At 42.3% G+C, this 15,674-nt stretch overlaps 1 protein-coding gene across 1 annotated transcript; it reads left to right on the top strand.

The window, feature by feature from the left end:
• Positions 1-2,616: 2,616 nt before the first annotated feature.
• On the top strand, positions 2,617-15,317 carry man1b1a (mannosidase, alpha, class 1B, member 1a). The gene is made up of 13 exons (XM_037691739.1): positions 2,617-2,744; positions 5,633-5,741; positions 6,362-6,564; positions 6,823-6,944; positions 7,016-7,119; positions 7,541-7,726; positions 8,648-8,796; positions 9,480-9,668; positions 9,770-9,960; positions 10,740-10,860; positions 11,211-11,405; positions 13,380-13,511; positions 15,108-15,317. The coding sequence occupies exons 1-13, from the start codon at positions 2,643-2,645 to the stop codon at positions 15,315-15,317; spliced, it is 2,013 nt and encodes a 670-aa protein (XP_037547667.1). The 5' UTR covers positions 2,617-2,642.
• Positions 15,318-15,674: the final 357 nt, after the last annotated feature.

The raw sequence follows: 15,674 nt of genomic DNA, 5'->3' as shown, positions 1-15,674 counted from the left end.
TGATAAAATTATATTTCAATTGTACAATAAATACTAAAATAAACAGCGTCCGTACGTCAGTTTTTCACTTATCAAGGGGCAGGCTGGAACCTAACACCCGTTATAAACGAGGGACTGCTGTATTATTATTATTTTCCTTTTTTTAGTGTTTGAAACACCATTTTCACATATTTTATATGATTGTATCTAGTTTTTCTGTTGTTGTATACACTTAGCTATATTGTTAGATTTCAGAGTGTAAAATAAATGGTTACTTTGATGTCTTGTGTTCTTTGTGCAGCTTTGATTTGAAATACACTGCTTTGTTTAGGTTTACTTTGGTGCATTTGCTCAGAGTATCGGTATCGGCATCGATATCGCCGGTACTGGCCAGCACAGAGATATCATATATATATATGACATATTATATCTATGACATATATCTATGACATATTATATCTATGACATATATCTATGACATATCTATGACGTATATCTTTGACATATATCTATGACATATTATATCTATGACATATTATATCTATGACATATATCTATGACATATATCTATGAGGTATATCTATGACATATTATATCTGACATATTATTTATATGACATATTTCTATGACATATCTCTATGACATATATCTGACATATTATATCTATGACATATATCTATGACATATATATCTATGACATATATCTATGAGCATTTTACCCGGTATCGTATCGATGCCAGTAATCCTGGTATCGAACAACATTACTTTTTGCTAGACGTCGGTTCTTAAAAGGTTAACAGTCAGTCACGTGTGAGTGTCATGTGACTTTTCGTGTAGTCATTCGTTAGCTCATTTCCGTATTTATCTGTTTGCTAGTTCTTCCCCTCCTGACCCATTTTTATTCGGTTTGGTTGGTTTGTCATTCCATGTAGCAGCTGGACGTGCTGCGTCGCAGTTGGACGGACCGCAGCTCGTGTCTCTGCCCTTCGAACCGGACCGTTTTCCGATGCGAGAGCGAGTGGAAGAGGCTAGTTAGCCTCTTGCTAACATTAACTGTTAGCTTTCAGGAGAAAAGCGTCGCAGTGAGGCTGCAGACCTGTCCCAAAGGTGAGAGGAGCTGGGGTGGGGGGACACACCTGGAAGTTTTACAACTTTACTCTAAATGACCACATAGACTATGTAAAAAAAAAGTTTTTGGTGGAGGTGGATCTCTCATTTAGCTTTATTAGCTCATTAGCTTGTAGCTTAGCACTCTGGGCTATCACATTATTACTATTTTTCGACTTTCTCTCAATGATTAAACAACTTGTAAAGATCCAGACTCCACTTAAGGTGCATTACTATCTTCGCAGCATTTAAACATGTCCACCATCTTGGTAAATTAAAATAACGCTCAACTGTTTGTGTTTGTAAGTTATTTACATAAAGCTTTCTTATGGATCATTGCAAACACTGAAGTGTTGTTAATTTGAAGACCAAATATTTTTGCTTAGTCTTGGAGTCAGAATGTGTACCACTGTAACAGAAACATTTATTTGTCGAGTTTTGAACGTCTTATTTAAAATTGTGTTTTGATTGGCACATAAATCACCCAGCTGTCAATCATTTTTTGCTGTTTAATTAGGAACTAAAACAGTATTTGTTAAGTTATGATACAAGGTTCACTTGGAAAAAAAAAAGTTGAAATTGTCACTGGGATGCTCCAACCTGCTCTTTTGTTTGAATGTTGTTCACATTTTTGGAATATTTTTGATAAACTGCACTAAAAGAGGCGTGTACTCGTTTCTTTTTGGCCTTCGCAGTAAACAGCTGTCTTTATGATATATTTTTAAAACCGTTATCTATTTCTGGTGGTGAATTCAGCCTTTGTGGTGTTTGTTGGAGAAATGATCTTGTTCTCTGACGTTTACTTAAAAGAACCACAACTTGAGGCAGCTGAAGATTTATATCTGGCAATTTACTTGCAAGGTCAGATTTCAGGACGGGTAGGTTACATACTTAAACTTACATAAACCTATATAAACATACATAAACCTATATAAACATACATAAACTTATATAAACATACATAAACCTATATAAACATACATAAACTTATATAAACATACATAAACCTATATAAACATACATAAACTTATATAAACATACATAAACCTATATAAACATACATAAACTTATATAAACATACATAAACCTATATAAACATACATAAACTTATATAAACATACATAAACCTATATAAACATACATAAATGTATACACATTAAGACCCGTCATAGAATAGAGCCGTGAGTCGCCTTATCTGCTCACCTTTATATCCTCAGCTCAGCCAAGTTCAACATATTGAGTGGGTTTCCTTGAAGCCAGCTGCAGCCTTACATGGCTCTCACAAACATATGGTTCATGGGCATCGAAGGTGCATCCTTCAGCTCGATATAAGAGCGATTTGGGAGAAGATTCAACTGTTTTTGGAAGCAAACGGAGCTCCTTGTTCTCAGCCACAAAAATAAAGCACAATAAAAAAACATCCATAACCTTTGACCAAAATCTCAGACAGCGTTCACACTTTTTATTTTTTAAAGGACTAATTTAAACAAATTGCACTTGTTCTGTTTCTAGTGCAGCTTCTATGATCTACAGTCGTCTTAGGCGAGGTTTAGACGATGTATCCGCCTCCCAGGAAGGACTTCATCGCTTTGACCCTCAGCGACCCGCACAGTCACGCCTACAACAACGGCAAACACCGGAGACAGTCCTGCTGGAGGGTGAGTGGATCTGTAGGCCCTCACTTTAGGAAGTTATGGTACGGTTTGTTTGGTTTTGCTTTGATGATGCTGACGGGCAGCAACATCTCAGCACATCATTCTGTTTTTGATGTTTTGCATTGTAGAATAGATTTATTGACCTTTTACAGCTTCTTACATGTTTTGCATTTTTTTAACCGTTTAATGATGAATCGATCAGTTCAACATAAACCCACCGACAGCTGAATGAAGACATTTTGGTGGGAAAGTAAAAATAAAATGTGAAAATCAAGTCTGAATGTTGAACACTGAATGACTTAACTTAAAATCTGTCGAAGATGAAACCGAGTTGTTAACAGCTAAAAAAAAAAAAGCAGAACGCTAGCTAAAAGCCACAATTGTCAGAATACTACACAAGTCCCAAAATGCTAGTTTAGGGCAAAGTAAACATAAAAAAAATTAGCGAGATATAATTCACGATTGGCTAAGAGCTAAATTAAACAAAAGAGTGGCTACAAAGAGCAAAGCTTTGACCAAAAGCACCAGAATGATGGCTAAAAGCTAAATAAGTAGAGCGTTAGCTAAAAGGAGCAAAATGCTAGCTAAAAAGGACAAGGTAAAAGATCAAATCTAACTAAAGTGCTAGGTTAATGTAGCAAAAGGCTAGCAAAATATGGAAAAAAAAAACTTTATTAAAAGAAGCCAAATGCTATCTTAAAGTATCAATTTGTAGCTAAATAGTGCTAAATGAAAGCTAGGTAAAAGAGCAAATATTTAACTAAAATGCTGGATAAATGTAGCAATAGGCTAGCTATAGAGGAGCCGAAGGCTGTCCATAGAGGAGCCTGTTGGGGGGGATATAAGGTCATGGATGGTTTTCACTTACTAATGTCAAATGTTTTATAACTGTGTGTGTTGAGAGTTGTTTTGTCTTTGCAAAGTGGAGCCTGCAGACACATGGAGCCATTCACGTGATACAGTCAAGGCCCTAAGCTGGAGAGCAGAGCTGTCTTGGCCTTTGTACCATTCTCAAAAGACACTTCTTTATACTGGCTGTGGGCAGACCTTGTGATCCGGGCGCGATGCGATGCAGCATCCTGTATGCCGGTTTTCAACACTGTTCCTCTTGCAAGATTAAACCTGGGTAAAAAAAGGAGTTTCTACTTCCTGTGCGACTTATTTATTTAATGAGCTGATGATAGGATAATTAAATTAACCAACAGAGCCGAAGGCAAGTATTCTGAAATTATAAGAACTAAAAGTCAGAGCTCCTGCCTCTTGAGCGAGCTGAACGTTTTGACGTTGTGATTGTTAAAAATAAACCAAAGTGTGCAAAACGTCTACAGCAAATAAAAATGAACAGGAAAACAAGGGAGTGAATGAGAATAAAGGAAACTTTCATCAAATCGGATGAAGTCGATTAGGAGCGGGGTTTGATCTCTGAATTGATCAGACGTGTTGCGGTTTTATCCGAGAGGTTCGAGCTGCTCCGCATCAAAAGAAACGCACAAAAAGAACCGTAGCTCGCGAATCGATCCGTTTCAAGAACAGATTAAAATGACAAAGACGCAGGTAATCGTTTCACAAAGTTGTTTACTGAGCGTTGAAACGACTTTACGTCCGTCGTGCTTCTGGCAGCTTAAAGTCTTTAATCTGAGCTTGGCTGCAGCTCAGATTAAAGACTTTGGCGTCGTCGCCCCCGACCCGTCCTGCAGCTTCCTGTCACCCAGATGTTCTGATGTTTGGGTGGATTGTTACAAACATCCTGGTTTTGAACCGCGGCTCACCCGTCCTGCAGGTCGTTTTGTTTGCTTTGTGTGAACGGACGTTCTTGTCTCGTTTCTGAAGCTGCTTCTATTTCTTGTTTACGCAGAGATTTTCCACATAAAGATGGGAGACAGTCAAACAGGAGTGTTTTTTTTTTTCACCAGTTTCACCAGTTTCACCAGTCAGAAGTTGGATGTCTCTTTGTAACTCGTGTTTTTAGCAGGATCCTTAACTTCACATTTCCCCCTCAGTAAAATCACAGTTTACGAAGTAGTTTTAAAATGTTATTAAAGTTTTTAAAGTGTAAACCGTCTGCTGTTGCTCCAAAAAGGACGTAGAGAAATACTGCACCTGTTTTAAACATTTGATCCAGGGATTTAATCATTTAATGGCTTTATCAATAATAAACTTCTACATGTTGAATGAAAATCAGGACAGTGTTTTCTCTCGAGAGAATAAAGCTTTAAGATAAAACATGAACACCGAGCGTGAAATGAGATCGACATGGTGGCACCGCCATGTTTCTTACTTCACAGAGCCTGATTTGTCCCTCTCTTTAGCTGTGAGATGATTTTGTCTCTTTAGCTGAGAGATGATTTTGTCTCTTTAGCTGTGAGAGGATTTTGTCTCTTTAGCTGTGAGATGATTTTGTCTCTTTAGCTGTGAGATGATTTTGTCTCTTTAGCTGAGAGATGATTTTGTCTCTTTAGCTGTGAGATGATTTTGTCTCTTTAGCTGAGAGATGATTTTGTCTCTTTAGCTGTGAGAGGATTTTGTCTCTTTAGCTGTGAGATGATTTTGTCTCTTTAGCTGTGAGATGATTTTGTCTCTTTAGCTGTGAGGTGATTTTGTCTCTTTAGCTGTGAGGTGATTTTGTCTCTTTAGCTGTGAGGTGATTTTGTCTCTTTAGCTGTGAGATGATTTTGTCTCTTTAGCTGTGCGATGATTTCTTTTGGCTCCTCTGGAGCTTCACATTAACTAAAGAAGCTGCAGGTGCACAGAGTAGTTAAGCTCATCAAGGCTTCTTATGTGTTCCACTCTTTTAAAGACAAACAGGAAGTAATTTTTCGGCTTCTTTGAGAGTCGGCTCGGAGGCGGCTGTGGCTGTTCGGTGGTTCAGCGGTTTGCTTTTGTGTCTGCAGAAATGGAAGCGCCTGTCTCGGCTGCAGCGGAGCCTCATCCTCTTCCTGCTGGCTCTGCTGCTGATTGTAGCTCTGCTCTCCTTCCCCGTCTTCACGGAGCAGTGGAGAGGTAAAACACGCAGTTTAGTTTGAATCGTTCACAACGACGAGTTTAGTCGAGCGACACTTTTTTTATGGTAAACGGTAAAAATTAAAACGTCGCGGGATATTTAGTAAAATCTGCTTTGATAAGTGTGTGATGCTGAACATGTTCCTGCATGTGAGGATTGTTTTTCAAAAGTGTTGTTTCATCTGAAAACCGAGTCTTTAAAGGAGCTCTTCTTCCCTGGAAGCAGAATTCATCTTTTTATGACTCAAATAACGTGAAACATGTTGTTGTGTCTCATCCGCTCATCGTGGACATGAAGCGCATTATTTTATTGTTTTAATGGTTTATTTGAACCGTTCTGTTCACGGAGGAACGATGGCACAACTTACAGCTTCATGACTTGAATAACAGGTGCTACATGCTAACGGACATTTAACCAAATATTAGTGGGAGAGTTTGGATTTACTAGATCCTGTGAGGATTAGAGACAATCCACAGTAAATTTAAACTTGTTCAAATTAATGGAAGTTGTAAAATATTCCCTTCTGGGACAAAACGGTTCAAATAAAACTATAAGAGGCTAAATTTAGTTCGACGTTCTTGATGAGGGCGTGAACGTCGTCTGCTCGTTTGGTTTGCAGGCCTGTCCGATAAGGAGGACTGGTTGGAGCTGAACGGCGGGAACTTGAACCTTCCTGCGGCCCTGCAGCCCGTCATCAATCCAGCTGCAGGCAGACCCCCAGCTCCTGTGGTGGGACCACATCTGGAGCCGGCCGAGACTCCAGAAGCTGCCGCGCCGCCCAGAGGACCAAATATCCCGGTTTTGGCTAAACCTCCAATAAAGGTGACACTTTTATTTTCAGAGACAAAACTCAACGTGGATTTATAAAAAAATAAAGTTTTACTTGTCAATCAAAAGCGCCGTAGTTTTGGTCTGAAACGGGCGTTTCTGCTCCGTTATAATAATTTAATTTACAAAAATGAGTTCTAAAGTTCAAACCACCCCAGATTTGTTCTAAAATACCCTTTTATCATAATAAAAGGTTTCAAATCATGACATCACTTCCTTTGCCAACCGGTTTCAAATTGTTTCCAACTGCAGAAAAAGACGTTCTTAAACAAGCGGGGCCCTCCGAGCCTGCAGAGGGACGGCAACGTCTCCGACACGAAAGGTGAAGGCAAGCCGAAGCAGCCGGCGGCGGCAGAGGAGAAGAAGATGATCAGGTGAACGTTGTTACTCGGCGTGCCGCGGACGCTCACGGGGTTTAAAACGATTTGTTGGTTTGTTCTCGCAGCTGGAGAGGAGCGATGATCGAGGCCGACCAGGCCACAGAGCCTCCACCGTCGGCCAGAGAGAAGGAAGCCGCGACGCCGCCCGCAGCCACCGGCCGCCCCGAAGGTCAGCGCCGAGTAATTCCCAACCGCCGTGCTTATGTCAAGCGACGGGCGATGTTCATTTCTTTGAGGAGAAGCTGCTTTCATTGACCTAAAATATTCGCAGTGGCTCTGAGCTGCTCTGAAATGTTCGTCACAAACATTAAAGATCAGAGTTTCAGCCGGACTGATGAGCGTTCAGCTTCTGATTTTAAACTTTTAACCAGGTTTATGGACACGCTGCTGTTTTTACATTACAGACGGACAGATTTATCAGTGAACAGGAAAAATGAGAAGTTTTCTCTTTCTGCTTTGACTCCATGTTCAACACATCTTTTGGTCTTTATTGGGAAGACCAGGCTCTGATATTTGCTCCTTGTGGAGATTCAGACTAAAGTTTATGTGTTTATTTATCAAAACTGTCATGTCTGTGCCCACACCCTCAGCTGGACCTGCAGACCGGCTGGAGGCGGTGCGGGACGCCTTCAGGCACGCCTGGAAAGGCTACAAGGACCACGCCTGGGGTCACGATGAGCTGAAGCCCATCTCCAAGTCTTTCGGAGAGTGGTTCGGACTCGGTTTAACCCTGATCGACTCTTTGGACACCATGTGGCTCATGGGGCTGAAAGAAGGTGTCAGATTTTCATTTACTGTAATTCCCTTACTGCAGAACACGCATGTCGGATGAGAGTTTAAAATGTGATCCCGATATTTAAATGCATATTTACCGACACAGAAAGATGTCGCACAGAAATGAGTTAAAAGCTTTTTATTAAAACGTACCAGATTTGACTGCTTCGCGTCTCCAATGCCCGACCATCGACACGCTGGTGCAGCTTACTGGCAGCTCCGTTTCCTCCTTCGACGGCCGATCGCTTTTAACGCGAAAGCTGCGTCATAAGAAATTCTCCGTGCGTTTTCCATTATTTCCATTATCGCTGAACAAATGAACAGGTCGGTGCACGGAGCACAAAATACGATAACGATACGGCAACGATCTGAAGAAACGAATGCACGTCTATCTTGGGGGGCGGTCCTGGAGAGTTCCTCGTTGGTCATTCAGGTTAGACTTCTGGTCACATGATGACGGAGTGGGTGGAGCTATGGGTGGGTATTTGAAACCATGAGCAAGAGTCGTACATGCGGATCCGGGAGCCATGTGCGCCCAGCTATGTTAAAGGAAAATGTTAGTCAGCAGCAGGAAGTCTGTCAAAATAAAATACAAAAATAATACTTTTGAAAATTATGAAAAAAATACATTAATAGGACACGGACAGAGCTGTCAACTCGGAACAGATCGGTGGTTTTTAGGTGGTTTCGATAGTCTTAGGCTCTGGATCTTCCTCTGAGAGCAGCATCTCATCTGTTTATTTCTCCAGTTATCTCTGAGGCAGGACACAAGATTACACATCTGGGTCGCGGCGGTCGCGGCACCGTAGTAGAAATGTTTTTCCTCAAGAGTTGGAGCTAAAGCAAAAACTGAGGTCGAGTTTGCTGAAGGCAACTTTAGCAGCTGCACAAGGTTTATAATTTGTTTTATGTTTTTTTAAAAGAATTTGCTGAAGCGAGGAGCTGGGTGGAGACGGAGCTGTCCTTCAACAAGAACGTGGACGTGAATCTTTTCGAAACAACCATTCGTATCCTGGGGGGGCTGCTGAGCTGCTTCCACCTCACTAAAGACCAGCTGTTCTTGGACAAAGCTGTGAGTCCACAGACCCAACAGTCCGCTTGGCTTTTTATCTTAGTTAGTTATTTTTAACACGTTTGTGTATCTGCTCATCTTGAGGGTTTTACGCTCGTTCTGGTCGGGACATATTTTATATTATTTTGAGTTAAACGTTTGAAAATCAGAAGGCATCTTAAAAACTCCAGTCGTTCAAAAACATTCTGTGAAACAGTTTAGATTTCATTTTCTTAAACTGCTTTTGGCTTTTAGCTAACTTTTTGCTAATTTAGCTTTTTGCTACAGTTCTGCTACTTAACTCTTAGCTAGCTTTTGTTTTGTTTTTTAGCTAAACTTGTGCTACATTTGGCTTTCCTTTATTTTTAGCTAGCTTTTAGCTACATTTAGCATTCGGCTTGCCTTTTGCAACTTTTGACCAGCCTTTTGCTGCTTTTAGCTTTTGGTTAGTCTTTTGCAGGTTTTAGGTTTTTGGCTAGACTTTTTCTTTCTTTACCTTTTTGCCACTTTTACCTCTTTCCTTTGCTTTTCCCCTGTTTAGCTTCGAGCTAGCCTTTTGCTACTTTTAGCTTTTGGCTCTTTTTTTTTTCAGTGTTGATAAACCGGTTTCTCCTCCGACGATTTCAGCCTTCACAGTGTTTTTGTAGAAGTTTCTGATTTGAACGCAGCGTTCCTCTGATTCAGTTTCTTGTCCTCCCTCAAAGAAAGACCTCGGGACCAGGCTGATGCCCGCCTTTAAAACCCCCTCAAAGATCCCGTTCTCGGACGTGAACATCGGGATGGGGACGGCTCACCCGCCGCGGTGGACGTCTGACAGCACGCTGGCCGAAGTCACGAGCATCCAGCTGGAGTTCAGGGAGCTGAGCCACGTCACCCAGGACCCCCAGTACCAGGTGTGGACCCTGGAAAAGGAGCTTCGCATGTCTTCGTGTTGTAACGAACATTTGTGAGGATCGTTCTGAATCTATAATAATCTCTCATTTGAACGTTCCAGGATGCTGCGAATGAGGTAATGAGGCTCGTCCACAAGCTGCCTGGGAAGCACGACGGCTTGGTGCCCATGTTCATCAACACCAACAGCGGTCAGTTCAGCCACAAAGGAGTGTTCACCCTCGGGGCCAGAGCGGACAGCTACTACGAGTACCTGCTGAAACAATGGATCCAGGGAGGAAAGGCTGAAGACGAGTAAATCAACCATTTTTGTCTTTTTGTCATTATTTCAGGAAAAGAAGAAAGTCAGGATTTTATTTACTGGGACATAAAATTATACTCTGTGCAGTTTTACTATACTGGAGGGGTCCAGGGGGGGTCAGTATTTGGTGTGACCATTATCTGGCTCCCAGTGCAACATCTCCTTCATAGAGCTGATCAGGTTGTTGATTGTGGCCTGAAGAATGTTGGTCCACTCCTCCATGGCTGCGAAGTGGCTGGATTACATCTGGTTACATCTGTGGCACAGTGCTGCGTGATCGAACTGCTCATTTTAGTGTGGCCTTTTATTGTGGTCAGCCTAAGGTTCACCATGCTGTCTAATGACGGTCAGCTGCCCTAAATGTTTTCAACTCTTTCTCTGTAGAACGATGGACTACAAATAGTTTATAAATGTCCTTGATGGGCAGCATTAATTGCTTCTCTCACGTCATTGCTGATGTCTTTCCATCTTGGCATTCATGCCCCAGAACGGTAAAACTCCAGTTTTTTATGTCGTCCCACTGATCAGTTCATCAGCAGCTGATCCAGGACCTTGAAATCCTCTGGAAGCAGTTGTTCCACTCTTTAGGCTTAAATCATTTTAGATCCATCTTTTGTTTTTTTTGTTCTGATACGTGAAGCCGTGGCCTTAAGAGGGCGGGCTTTCCATCTTGTTGTTGTTTTGGAACATCTTGTCTGCTCAGATCTTGACTTTGTGCACGACTTTTCTAACGGGACAATGACGCTGCGTTCCTTTTTGTGTTTTTGTCCAGTTTGTTGCAGGATTACCTTCAGGCAATCGAGGGGGTAAAAAAGCACCTGGTGAGGCAGACGGGACCCGGCAGGTTGACCTTCGTCGGAGAGCTGACTCACAACCGCTTCAGTCCTAAAATGGTACGTGGATTTTATCCAACCAGTTCGACGGGTTGTTTTATTTGTATATAATTTTTAAACCATATTTAATGCTTGTTGAGACGACACAAACGTGACCAGCATGGAGGGAGCAGTTGTTGGGGGTTAATTGTTTTGCACAAAGGCACTTTAGCCATGAACGGTAGTGGAGCTGAACAACTCAGTGTTGATGCTTTAACCTTTGACCTCTCAGACAGAGAGCGAACTGACACTTTCAGTTATCTAGATAATTATGATCTCGTTAAATCAATTAACCTCTGAGGTCCAGTCCGTTCCAGCCTTCATCAGAACCGTTCAGCACCCGTCCGGTTTTAACCGCTCCTCATCCGCAGGATCACCTGGTGTGTTTCCTGCCGGGGACTCTGGCCCTGGGGGTCCACAACGGGCTCCCGGGGGACCACATGGACCTGGCGGTGCAGCTGATGGAGACGTGCCATCAGATGTACAAACAGATGGAGACGGGCCTGAGCCCAGAGATCGCCCACTTCAACCTGCAGGCGAGCGACGGACAGGACGTCTTCGTCAAGGTGGGGGAGAACGATAAAGTTTTTATCTGTCTGAAGGTCGTGTCGGTCTTTTTGTTTCTTGTTTCTGTAGTTTTCATCTTTCTTCTGGATCTGATTTATGGTTGTTGTTTTTTACCCGTTATATATTTTTTCTTTTTTATCCTTCGATTTTTATTTTATTTTTTACTTTTTGTTCATTTACTTTTCCATTTTCTGTTCTTTTTCATTGTTTTGTTCTTTGCTTATTTTTTTATTCTATTTTGTTCATTTATTTTTTTAACGTGTCTTTTTTTTGTTTTATTTCATCCTTTATTTTTGTTCTCATTTTGCTTTTGCTTTCTTTAATTCCATCTTTATTCTTTTAACATGTTTGAAAATTGTTGCTGTTATTTATTGTTTACCTTTCTGTCTCCGCTGACGTTCCATATTTTGAGAATCAAAACATAAAAATGAATAAAAGTCAATAAAACGCCACATGAACGTCAGTTTCAGTTCTTACCGGAGCGTTGGAGCAGGAACGATGATCACCTGATTAATAACGTTTTTTAAAGTCCGCACTTTTGTTCATTTGAAAACGTCTTTAGTTTTTTTATTTTTTGAAAGCACGTTCGGCCTTTTCACTGTAAAACGGTTCAAGTCGGCGAGAGAAGCTGGAGCGAGGCCGATGAGTAAAATTTTAATCATGTGTTTGAAGAGAAGTGACCGTGACCTTCCTCACCCTCCTTGAGGCTCGTTTCATTTTTCATTAACGGCTCCAGATTTATTAATTTTTTTTTCCTCGTAGCGTTGAATCTTCAGTTCCCGCCTCCACGGCTGCCGTCATTAACCTCAGAAATAATCCAACGCTTTAAGAGCTCGTTTAGATGCTGCAGGAACACGAAGGAAACAAATGCTGGTCTCGTCTTTGACCTCTTACGACTAATTTGGAGTAAATAAATCTTTTTTCAACACCTTCATGTCTTATTATAAGCTCATATGTGATTCGTTAGCGCTCGGTCTGTTTGGAGGATGACTCTCAGCTACCACCACGCTAAACTTTAGCTCGGTGTCCTTTAAATCGACTGAGCCATTTTTGTGTTTAAGTTTATGAACTGTGGCGGCCATCTTGAACCAGGTCTGCTCCAAAAGCTAGAGTTGTAAAAGCAACCAACGATTAATTTCAGAGCTTCATTAAAATCTGTCGGAGTCTTCTGGAGATCTTCACGTGTGTTTACATGATCGCCTGCCACCGTGACAGGTGGTGGATGAAACCAACACCCTCCCTCTGTCCGTCTTGTGAGTGAGGTACTGACTTCCATTTTAGTGTGCGGCTGCATCTAGGCGTAGGAAAGGTCGCCATTAAAAATGAGGTTGCCACGTCAAAATCCAAGATGGCCACCATCATAAATAAATAAATAAATAAATAAATGTGTAAACTGTCCACCTCTATCATTTGAGAAAACTCTGCTTTCTAGTTTTTAAATAGCTTAAAAGTAAAATTTCTTGAAATGATTGGGGTGGCCAAAGACTAATCTATGGGGGGGCCAAGGCCACCATTGGACCCCCCCTGGCTCCACCTCTGCACCTGGTGGTGGATTAAATGTCTCCCTCCACTCGCCAGGATCCGTCACTCTGCGCTGCCTCGGACAAGAAAAACAAACTTACTTTTGTTTTTCTCTGGTGAAACTCTCACCCTCTTGTATCAAAAACATTTAGGTTTACTTCCTTCCCTGTTCAGGTCCAGTCCAGAAAAACACTCCTCTCCAAAACAAACATTCACTATTCAAATCATCGGCGTGCTGCTTTTTAAAATTGATTCTCCTTCAGTCCATCAATGAAGCGTCTTAAATTCAGGGTTCAGTCGTCTGGAAGTCGAGCGGCGACTCGTGAGCTCCGCCTGCTGCCCTTTGTGCTTCACCTTCATCGTTCCGCTCATGTCTCTCTCATCTTCGGCTGTCTGAGAAGTGTTGTTTTCTGTGGGACCGCCTGGTTTTTAAAGGTCTGTCTTTCCTCCAGCCGGCTGACAGACACAACCTGCTGAGACCGGAGACGGTGGAGAGTCTGTTCTACATGTTCAGGTTCACCAAGGACACCAAGTACAGAGACTGGGGCTGGGACATCCTGCAGAGCTTCAACAAGCACGCCAAGGTACCGCCGGGTCGGGTCTTAGAGGTCCAACACCGTCTGTCAAGTGCTGAATGACAGCTGAAATTAGCTGAACTGTTTAAACAAGCAGAACAGAGGCTCAGCAACACTGCAGCTAAAAGCTAAAATAGGCCAACCGAGGCTAAACAATAAATGTAGCTAAAACTGTTGATAAAACCTCAAGCTAGAATGTTAGTTTTGCTAAAAGCTAGGGCGAGCAGCATTGCAGCTAAATGCAGAGGCGAGCAGCGTCGCAGCTAAATGCTAAGGCGAGCAGCGTCGCAGCTAAATGCTAAGGCGAGCAGCGTTGCAGCTAAATGCTAAGGCGAGCAGCGTCGCAGCTAAATACTAAACGTGGTTCTACACTTAATGCTCCTCAACCTCCTTCCTGAGGGGAGCGGGGCAAAAAGTGTGTGTGCTGGGTGAGTGGGGTCCTTCATGATGCAGGTGGCCCTCTTCCTGCATCTGGAGGTGTAGATGTCTGTGATGGTGGGGAGACTGACTCCAACATCTTCTGTGCAGCCTTCACCACTCTCTGCAAAGCTTTTCTTTCTGCAGCTGTGCAGCCTCCATGCCACACGTTGATGCTGGAGCACAGGATGCTCTCCACTGCACACCTGTAGAAGGAGGTGAGGACTGAGACTCCCAGACCAGCTCGTCTCAGCCGTCTGAGGAAGTAGAGTCTCTGATGAGCTTTCTTGATCAGGCTGGTGGTGTTGTTGCTCCAGCTGAGGTTGTTGTTCAGGTGCACACCCAAGTACTTGTAGCTGGAGATCACTTCCACTGCAGATCCTGCTACGTTCAGCTCGTTAACTAAGCTAAGTTGAGCATTAATGCAGCTAAAAACTCAAGTGGACAACACTGCAACTAAAAGCTAAATATGGGGAAAACAACAATCATTTGCTATAAAGTAATTAATTTAGCTAAAAGTGAATGTTGGCAAATAACTTTTGATCAAAAGTAGAATCGGCAACACTGTAGCTGGAAGCTAAAGTTGGCAAAACACTTAACCAAAAGGTAAAATATGTAAAATATATATATTTTTTTAATTTAATAATGTATATTAAAGCTAAATTAAGCAACAAAAAAAGCTAAATGTAGCAAAACTTGTCACTAAAAATTGTGAGTAAAAGAAAAACCATACCAGGACAGCAGCTAAAAGCAGCATAAGAACACAAACACAGAACCATGCCGAAGGTTTCAGTGAATGTTTTTGAAGGAACTGAACACGTGTTTTCATGGACAAAATATTTGTAACCGCTACACTTTAAATTTTACTTACAAATACTAAGTTTTAGTACACGATTCTTTGTTTTGAGAAGAGGATAAAACGGCAACATTTGATTTATGGCATTTCTGCATTGTGAGGCCTGGCCTGGGTTCAAACCCGGGTTCTGCGTATTTACATTTACGACCCACTTCCAGCCCGGTTCCTGGAACCCTGAGACCTGGGGTTCTGTTCGGGCCGGGCCTTACAATACAAGAATGCCGTTGGAGAACTCTGAACCAAACAGAGTTAACGTTACAAAGCCTGTTTTGTGTTGATGTATTTCTCTGCCTCCCTCTGAGACTTTACCCACCGGACCTCCACTCCTGCAGGTTCCCACTGGCGGCTACACGTCCATCAACAACGTCCAGGACCCCGCCAACCCGGCCCCCCGGGACAAGATGGAGAGCTTCTTCCTGGGTGAGACTCTGAAGTACTTGTTCCTGCTCTTCTCCGATGACGCGGAGCTGCTCAGCCTGGACGAGTACGTCTTCAACACCGAGGCCCACCCGCTCCCCATATGGCCCTCGCCTCCTAAATGAAGACCCAGAACCACCAGGCCCTCGGAGGCCGGTTCCGTCCAGGCGTAGCTGCTGTTTAAAGCAGATCTGTCTGTTATTTTTCCTAAGGAAAAGGTTTGTGACAGAGCTGGCCTCTGATGTAAATACAGACCAGGTGAGCTCTTTGTCACCTGTGGGACCGGATCTTTATTTTCTTTCTGGTTTTGGTTTATTGGATGAGGTTGTTGTGAAGGAATCAAGAACTTTGATGCTTAACGGGTTCAAATGTGTAGCTCACGTGTGGCTGAACTGCTGATTAAACACATCTCGTTATCAAAACGACACAAAATACAAAATGAAGTCTTTTTAGTTTTTGTCTAATTAATGTTCGTAAGAACT

Source organism: Nematolebias whitei, chromosome 18, assembly GCF_014905685.2.
Source record: "Nematolebias whitei isolate Nwh7 chromosome 18, NemWhi1, whole genome shotgun sequence".
Taxonomy (NCBI): Eukaryota; Metazoa; Chordata; class Actinopteri; order Cyprinodontiformes; family Rivulidae; genus Nematolebias; species Nematolebias whitei.
The sequence above is the reverse complement of the archived record's forward strand: the minus strand, read 5'-3'. Positions and strand labels throughout refer to the sequence as shown.